The 10,029-nt window shown below is 36.6% G+C and overlaps 1 protein-coding gene across 1 annotated transcript; it reads right to left on the reverse strand.

Annotated features, from left to right (window-relative positions):
- Positions 1-396: 396 nt before the first annotated feature.
- Positions 397-1,668, reverse strand: LOC149246643 (uncharacterized). Its single transcript, XM_089455729.1, has one exon. The coding sequence runs from the start codon at positions 1,473-1,475 to the stop codon at positions 558-560; it is 918 nt and encodes a 305-aa protein (XP_089311855.1). The 5' UTR covers positions 1,476-1,668; the 3' UTR covers positions 397-557.
- Between the last annotated feature and the right edge of the window lie 8,361 nt (positions 1,669-10,029).

The raw sequence follows: 10,029 nt of genomic DNA on the forward strand, positions 1-10,029 counted from the left end.
CATGAAAATCTCTCTTCTGTAATTTTTCAGAAAAATATTGTTTACATTAATTTTTAATTACAAATAATCTAAATATAACTGTTTCTTTTCTTCACTAGATTCTGTTCATGTTTTTTTATATTTGGATTCAATTTTTAACTGAAACTTTTAAAAATAAAAACATATATCTATATTAATAAAACTCTATACATACCATTAAAAAATAATTGAATTGATCACTAAATGGTATCTCATGTGATTTTCGCCCAAAAATCTCTCACAAACTTAGATAGGGATCACAGAAACCTGAACTCTATAAACCATATCTCAATTAAAAATAATCCAGAGTATCACTAAACCACATCCCAATTGTCCATTTTGCTCTTGTTGCTGCTCAATTGTAGAAAGAAGATTAAATTTATCAACAAACCAGAGCCACATTCCAATTGACCATTTTGTTTATGGGTTACAAAGAATAAGAGGAAATTAAAACAGAAATATGGCTTTTATGTATATTGAAAGGGTGCACTTTATATACAGAAAAAGTGCAAAATGTAAAATGAGAAAAAGAAAGACCACTAGAATGAAGTAAAGGGAAACCGTGGCGACAGCGGGAGCAACGATCCAGGCGACGGAGGCAGCGGCAGAGCTCCGATACCGCCGGGAAACCCGAAATGCGCCGACGGAGAAAGCGGAAACAGAGCACCGGGCGAGAAAGGAGGTAACGAAAACTGGGACCCCGCAGACGGCAACGGCGGAGCCGACTGTTGCTGCAATGGGCGCGACGGCATCATCTGAGACGGAGCAATGGCACCGGACCACTGTGGCGGAACAGAGCTGGTGTACTGAGGATTGAATCCGGGCGGCAAGGGCTGAGCCATGGAGGGGCGAGGGCGCACGGGGCGCTGCAGAGACTCGGGCCAGACATTTCCCGGGGATCTGTAAAACGTCAGCGACGGAGCCGGAAAACGGTTGTTGCTGGGATTGGGAACATTGGCGGCAGGATTAGTAACACTAGAGGTAGGATTAGTAACTGTAGCGGTTTTAGCGGGGCTGACATATTGGTGAGGAGTGGGGAACGAAATGGTAGCCAGGGCCGCCAGATTTGGCACAAGTTTATCGAAAGAGAACACGGGCTGTAATGGCGGAGGCCTTATTTTCTGCAGGCGAGGATTCGGGCCCTTCGGGCTGGTGGGCTGAATGGGATTTGACGGAACCGCCGCCTGCTGTGGCGGCGGTGGCTGCGGCGGAGGAGCAGCAGGAGAGGCGGAGGCTGGGGAGCCCGTAAGCTTCTGCACGACGTTACGGAAATCATTCTTATCAATGGTATAAACAGGCGTATGCTGCTTCGGCGCCGCCGGAATTACGTTGCGCTTGACGACCTTGTTGATCTTGCTGGAATGGAACTTGTTGACGCCCAGATTGTGCCCGGCGCCCGTTCTGCCGCCTCTGCTATGATCGCTGCTGTTTCCCTCCGGTGACTCTGAACCTTCCATGACGCTAAGAAAAGCTAAAAAAAATCAATGCCCAGTAATTCTCTCAGTCTTCAGTCAAATTCTTGCCTCTTTCTACACCATTTGACGCCATTTGCCCTGCGTCATTTCACACAAATTGGCGCTAAATCTGCGCTACTGACCCGCAGGCTCTCTGCACTTCCGCTCCCCTCGCAGAGTCGATGAAATTATCTGGGCGAGGAGTGAGATAGATAGTGGGATGTCTTAGCGGATCGTACGTGGCATCATTCTGACCGTCCATGTAGCGGCGATCGTGACCGTCCGTCTGTTTTCGTTGACCGGATCTTTTCTTTGACCGCATTAAGTGGAAAAGGAACGTGGCCCCGGTCAAAGATTTCGATGTTTGACTGCATTATAAAAATGGTATTTCGGGCAATAAAAAATTGCATGCCTCGTGCGAGTTCCAATGGGCATTTATTGCTGTCTTTTTCTTAAATTTGTTCACGCATTTCAAAATAATAAAAACATACACAAGAAGTCAAGTATCATCCTAATGTTTCCATTCTTTGTAATTTTTTCAATAAATAAAATTAATAATTGACTAGGGTTTTTTTACCATAGCTACGCATTTTTCAAAAAGGACAAACGGTGATATTTTGGATATGTAGGACCATGGTAACTAGGAACTTCTTTTCAAACGAATTTCATGGCTCTAGCTCTGGCCAGTGCACCGTTCTTTTGAAGAACTATGTGGACACCCCTGATTGTTGGTTTGGATTATGAAATGCCTCATGAAGTCACATCTAAGATCTTTCTCGAAGAGTCATGTGGACTTAGTGTGATTTGTGGCTTGGCTTTCAGTCATGTGGACTTTGTGTGCTCTGTGGCTTGGCTTTCTATATGCAGATAAAAGTAACACATTACATATCTTTTTACCCTAACTACCTTGCAGTTAATCACCCACCAGTTATTAACTGCCCTCAATTAATCACCCACCACTGATTATTCACTCATTGTCCTATTTTTGCTTCTTAAGCTAAGCAATCTATATGCCCAACCAACTTATCTACATCATCATGAGGGTGTGTCCTAACAAAATAAAGGATGGAGAATTCATGGGATGGGGATATTGGTATATGGATTACCATTTAAGAATATAGTAAATTAATTTCATATTAAATAAGTTTTTGTGAAATCATAATATAATTTTATTTTAAATCATGGTAAATTAGTAAAGTAATTTGGACATAATCTAAAATCAAACTTCCTTGTTACTACTATAACATTAAGGGTATGTCCAATGACTCATAAGCTAGATATATTGGTAATTTATGACTTAGCAAGAGCCTAGGGTGGGGGAGCCTACTCCTTGAGCGTTATCACAAGGAGCCAAAGATGTCCCCATTTGGGATTTGAAATTGGGTGAGGGGGATAACATCCCATTTGTCCAACCACAATATTGATATGAAGCTAATACAAATCCTAAGGATCAACATAATGCTACTATAATTTAATATTTATATACGATGAAACAATGTTTTAAGGGTTTTGTCCAATCATGAATCAACCCAAATCAATCAAAATTTGGTTATAATCTAGTGTTTATAGGAATTCCCACTTTCTCTATATTACTAAATCCCAACAACTACAGAGAAGTTTGATATAATATTAGATAACTCTCTTAAGAGTACCATGCACTAAGAAACCAATGCTCGGAAGGATGCAAAGACCAATGCCTAGCTTTGAAGCATGTTTGCCAAGAAACTTATATGCTCAACTAGCAGACATGCATCACCATTTGCTTTACCCTAAGAACAATGTGGAGAATTCATTAGATGTCGATGTTAAGTAACATCTTGTAATAATAAATTTAGTGCAAACATGCATCAATGTGCATGGACCACATTAGCCTCCTCAATGGCGTGTGTTAACCCTTATGCCCCACGCATTAGTAATATTAATCAAGTTCAAGGGGTAGTGTCATAGGTAAGGCCCAAGAAGTAATGCCCCAAAACCTCTACAACATCTGGTACAAACCACATCGTGCATGTCCAGCTCTATCGATTACGTAACAAGTTTCTTGCATGGGGCTTCACCTTGCTGACCAATATCTTACCACATTAATTCATAAAGAGGGTTTTTAAATTGTGAAAAATAGAGTTAATATATATATAGGTATTGGGGAGGGTGATGTGGGGTAAGGAGCAATCATAGGTGTTAGATATAAAAAAGTATATCTATTAAAAATAGGAGTTTTTTAATAGAAAAATGTATTGGGAGGAGGTTCCAAAAAAAATTGGGAGGTTTTTATTAATATTTAGTGAAATAAGGGGTATTCTTTAGTATCCCATGAAGGCGGATGCTAAGACACATGTTGACTAAGTGGATACTTTGTGGTTTCTTACACTCATTTAGGCATTTGGTGTGAGTGTCTACAATCTAGAATATATACTCGTTGGTTTCTTGCACCTATTTAGGCATTTGGTGTGGATATCTACTATCTAGAATGTCATTGTTGCCCCATATTATTATGAAATGTCACTTGTCACTCAAAACCATCATAGTACATAATTATTCTTCAAAATCATAATGAAAAGTCAATCATTTTTATAAACAATTCTTTAACACATTTATATAATATCTTCAATGTTTTCTTTCAATAATTGTCAAATAAATAAGATTTTGCCTATAATTCTTCTCAAAACTTACATATAAAAAATTTTAATTTTTCATACTCTCTAATTGTATAAAATATTTTATTATAATTAATTAGATATTTTAATGCAATATCTTTATCTTAATTTTAAATATTTTATTACCAGTAAAATTATATATTTATGATTTTATTTTAACAATAAATCAATTAACATTTAAGTTCAATAATGACACATAATAACTTATTAAAATTATTATGCTCAACTATTTACCATTTCAACTATCAAATATGAGCATATAAATAAAACTAAATAAACCTACCAAATAATAAACAATAATATATCCATCAACAAATATATATTTACAATATGTTAATGCTAAATTACCCTTTAAAACAAACCACACATCAACATCACCTAGTTTCTTGTGCCAATGCTACTGCTCCTCTTGAATAGAACTAGTGTAGTCACACCTTATTACACCTAACACAATGATGAATATATTGGTAATTTGCTGAGGTTATAAATAAATATAACTTGTCAAGAACTTACATAGTTACATCACTTAACTTCTTTTGCATAGAGGAATCATTCGAAAGGCATACAACACATGGCTTGTAATTAAAATGAAATTTTTTGTGGGTAAGGGGTCAGATGAAAGAGACTTGAAAAGAAGACCAAATAAAGGAGATGCTATCTACCTTACAAATGTCACATAACGAGAAAAACAAAAAGAATCAAATATATTTAATATTTATTATTAAATGCTATGTACATCAGTATGTCTTCATTTTTTCTAACATTCATTTATTTTATTAAATTTTCATTCTTCTACAATGGCTATGTCATAGTAAAATTTTGCTAAGCCTTAAGAGCAAACTTAAGTGAGGTCGAATGAAATGTTTGCTTCATGTTCAAGTAAATCTTAAGAGAAGTGGGCAAAATAAATATTTTTAAGTGGATAATATATTAAAGTAAATCTTAACAGAATTAAGAGAGGTGACCAAAATAAATATTTTTAAGTGCATAATATATATTTAAATAATATTAAAATTTATGGGGGTGGTTTTTAATATATTTGGGTTTTATTTTTTATTTATTTTTTAAAAAGTATATATTATTGGAGAATTTTTAGTCTTTCCATTTTAATTTATTAAAAAAAAAATTAATATTTTTGTTATTGGTATTTTGAATTTTTTTTTTTTTAAATTATAAATAAGAAATATAAGCATATTATTTTAATTATGTTGATAGTGTTTATTTTAAAATAGGATTTCTAAAATTTTAATTTAATTATCATAATTATTAGGTGGATGGTAGGGATTGAACATCCATAGAATATTCTAAAGTAGTATACACAAATTAAAGTTTGAGATTTATCTCCAAAGTAGTTATGTTATTTTTTCCCTTTTAATTAAATTAATCAATTAAAAAAAATCTCATATGAGCAAGTGTTATATGAAGTGAGTTTTGGGTTTTTGTGCATGTGGTATTGATAAGCCATGATATTGGCCCATGGTATTGTAACAAAGGCATGGTAAAGTGGGCGTAATTCTCCATGGTTAAGAATCTTAGCAACATGAGATGTATCATGAAGTAAGTGTTTGATGTTTGTTATCTATGGATACCTATCGGCATTTACAAGCCATTTAATTTATATGGTTGCTCTAGTAATAAGCATATATTCTATTTTTAGAATTAATCTTAAGGATCTTGTCAATTATTCTTGTCATAATTCTAATAAAGAGAGGTATTCCCTATAAAGGGAAATCCTCCCATTTTAAACCTCTTCTCCTTCCAAAGACACAAATTGAGACTAATCAAGACTTACTATTTTGTTAAGAGCTAAGGATATGGAATGTATCCATAGCCATTGGGTTATGGTTTAGCAATTGGGACATGATGCCACCATGCAAAAAACCGAGGTTCAAACCTTCGTTGGTGTAGAGTCCCCGTGTGTGTGTGTGTGTGTGTGCTCCTCAAGTAGGTTTCCCTTCATTAACAAAAAGTTTAGTTGGCTAGATTTTATATTAAGCGACACGGTGAAGACATTAGGGATTTTGTATATGAGATTGAAATACAAGGACCAAAAGAAAAAGGGAGAAATAATTATTGAATGGATTAGTATTTTTCTTTGCCTCTACTGATCCCAACTCCAAGACTTCTTATGGGAAGCAATCCTATTTCATGTTGTGATCACTGCATAATTGGATTGAAGAGAAATTGTCACAAGCTCGATCAAACAATTTTAAAGTGCACTCAAACTTCAAGGGACAACCTTGATATTGTGTTTCATTGACTCATAGAACTTCAACATTATTATAGGTCTTTTATCCATACAAATATTCCAAGTGACTATTTCAAACTACTTTTTTTTTAGTGATGAATTGTTTTCTTTGTTTTCCTTCGAAAAATGAAGACCACTTATACTACTATTTGTAGAATTCATTTAATAAAATCCTATCAATCATGAACCATATAGTCAAATATACATATTTCTCTCTTTGAAAATGAAGTCACCCTTCGCTAAGAGGATTTCTTAAGCTTCTTTTGTAAATATTTATGGGGGCATGCCCAGTCAATATGTATATTGATCTAAATTGGATCATTATATTATTTTTCATCCATCTTGATGCATTTAAAGCAATGTTTTAAAACTCCGACTCTGGTTCAGAAACGGTTGATGGTCGGCTCCGACTCCGACTCCGACTTGATATCAACTTGGCTGGTTTGATTTCAATGACTCGGATGTTGTAAAAAATGCATTAAATATTTATTTTTTTATAAAAAACATAATTTTAAATATTTTCATTCATGTTTCCAAACACAATGCTTTAGAATATAGAGAGAAGACAACATATGATCAAAGTAGGCCCATGAATATATCCATTATATCAAAATGGCACTCAGTGCACTGTCCAATATATACGTGAATGATTATATAGAGATCAAAACAAAAACACATAACCAAGGAGGCTAGAAATGGCCTCTACAACAAAAGTAAACTATGATAGTGAAACATCACTAGTCACCACTAACCAGTACTACTGGCTACTAAGAGAGGAGCTAGCATCATCTGCCTCAACCTCTGAATCAGAGTCAGATAGGGAAACCCATGGCTCCTCCTCATCATCATCTCCAACTGCAACTGTAGAAGTGGTAGCACCAGTAGGCTATGCAGCAGCTGCATGCTGAGATAGACGAGATATGTGCTTCCATCATGGTTGAGCGGAGGAAGCGCTTGCAACTAGAGGACTTAGGGCTGGGCCTGAGGCTGGTACAAGTGGATTTGCATTCAACTGAACATTATGTTCGAGTGATGCCTCCACCTGTAAATCCAAATCAAGATCCTCATCAGCATCAAACTCTGTTGGATGACTCTCCACTACCCAATCTGATGTTGGATCAATATCTTCCAACACAATGGGATCTGAATCAGGTCTTTTGTTCAGAAATTGGTTGCGTCTAAGCGGGAGGTTGTATTGGACATAGACTAGATCATTCAATCGTTTTTTATCCAAACAATTTCTCTTCTTCATGTGAATCCTCTCAAAGACATACCAATTGCGCTCACACCCAGTAGCACTGCAAGTTTGACTCAAAATACGAATTGTAAACTTTTGAAATTGAGGACAATGGCTATCAAAAGCCTCCCACCATTATACTGCAAAAAACATAGTAGTGTAATGAGTTAGCTCAACAAATTATATCCAACTTTCAAATTATAAACCATTTAACAAAATAAGTATTAAGAATTTGAAAATTGAAATTTTTGTTTACCTGACTCATTTACTTCCCTTGCAATGTTTGTTGAAGGTTGTGACTTTTTGGTGTATCTCCAGTTGATCACACACCAATGGGATCATGCGATCAATGTAGTCAATCAATCCATCACTAACCTCCCCACCCAAAGCTCCTACCTCCAGATATTTCTAATGATATTGTGGGTTCAAAAAATACCCAACTGCATGTATAGGGCGATGGAGTTGATTGTTCCATCTTTCACAATGATTACCCAAATGGGCCCATAATTAGCCACTCTATCCTTGTATACCCTCTTATTTTCTCCTTTGTTTGATCCATAGCCTCATAAATGAAACCCATAGCCAATCTTTCCCCATCCACCAACCGCAACACCTTAACCAGTGGCTTAGCAATCTTCACAATCTCTACTGCCTTTTTCCAAAATATTTCTTCGTTAACTTTCCTTTTAAAATATTTTCCTTCCTATTTGAGACATCACTAGCTTTGATTCCAATCATTATTGGAAAACATCTTTTGCAAGTTTCAAAGTTGTTAAAGCACATATTGCAATGTCAAAAAATGAGTTGCAAATCTAGTAATGGCAGGCATAATGATATCTCTACCCCCTGTGTCTCCTCATCAAGCTCAAAATCCATGAATGATTATAGATAATATATATCTATATATATATATATATATATATATATATATGCTTTTGGCATGATCTACAGTGTTCTTGACCCAATCTAATTTGCCAATATCCTCAAGCATGAGGTCTATGCAATGTGCAACACATGGGGTCCAAAAGATGGTTTTGAGTTTTTCCTCTAATAGTTTACCAGCAAGAACATAGTTAGAGGCATTATCTATGATGACTTGAACAACATTAGCCACCCCCACCTCCTCAACAACCTCATCTAATAACTGAAACAACAATTGTCCATCTTTCACCCTATCAGATGAATCAACTGATTTTAGAAACATGGTTCCCTGTGGGCAAAAGATAAGAAAGATTATGATGGTATGGTTCCTTTGATCAGTCCATCCATCTGACATGATGGTACATCCTACTTTTACCCATGAGTTTTTGAAATCTTTGAAATACTCATTAATGGAGGAAATTTCTTTCTGAAAACAATACCCCCTTAACTCATGCATAGTAGGGCCTCTGAAGCCCTTTCCAGTAGAAAATATGGCATCAAACATAGGCTCATAATATGGTGAATGAGAAGCATTGAAGGGGATATCAGCATCATACCACCATCTAGATATGTAATCACAAGCAGTCTCCCTCAATTCTTTCTTCTAATGGTCATCTAAAGTGGGCTGCAAAGTTCTACTAGCTTCAAGACCATGTGCATCTGATGGAGAGGAGGGTGATGGAATGAGATTTTGGGGGTTAATCAAAATCCCTTTCCCTAAAGAAATCGATTCTGAGGCCTGTGGGTTATGGGCCCACTAAGCCTATCGGAAGTGTTTCTTAGGCCTTAAGCCTTTAACCGTGGACTTATACTTCATTGGAGCTATTACACTATCGGGTCTTTCCCCATCGGAGGCATTATACATAGGCGCTCAAGCCTTAACCCCACAACCATACAACCATCAGATTTACACAGGAATCATATAAAAACCCCACTCCTACCGGACTTCGAATCATATGCACCCGCTTTAATAACTATCGGCGGGTTCACAGCTTTATTCTATTGCAAGTTCGTAGCACCAACCCATCCTCTGATCTTCGATAGCGATTGCTCCAATCGCCGATCACCATAACCCCCAATTGCCGATTGGCCGATCGGCGATATCGCTTATCGGCTGTCGCAAGGGTCATATATTAGCACTATTCCCCGGTCCGATGCGATATCAATTATGTCGCTCCTCTGCGATTTCATCCGGGTCGTTGATCCATGTGATCAAACAGTCCCTGTGTATCAATTTTCAGCCTCCTCTTGGACTTGGGTTTGCTTGCCTTTGATGGATTTACGCCTTTCTCAGGCTTCTTCTTCCACACTCTGCCAACACACGACAATACAATACATATATAATAGTATTTCACTAATTCGCCATCGATCCTTCTCATGGTCGATGGTCGATCACATGCATACAACCAGGGTTTAAACCATTCACGCGCACATATGAAACAGAGTTGGAAAAACCATTAATGCATATATATATAAAACACAGACAGGCGCATAGTT

The sequence above is a fragment of the Pinus tabuliformis genome, chromosome 7 (genome assembly GCF_031772625.1).
Source record: "Pinus tabuliformis cultivar Carrire ecotype Pingquan chromosome 7, CPIR1, whole genome shotgun sequence".
In the NCBI taxonomy this organism is placed as follows: Eukaryota; Viridiplantae; Streptophyta; class Pinopsida; order Pinales; family Pinaceae; genus Pinus; species Pinus tabuliformis.

Excerpts from the sequence above, each read along its gene's own strand:
- LOC149246643 (XM_089455729.1), bottom strand. The coding sequence starts at position 1,475 with ATGGAAGGTTCAGAGTCACCGGAGGGAAACAGCAGCGATCATAGCAGA.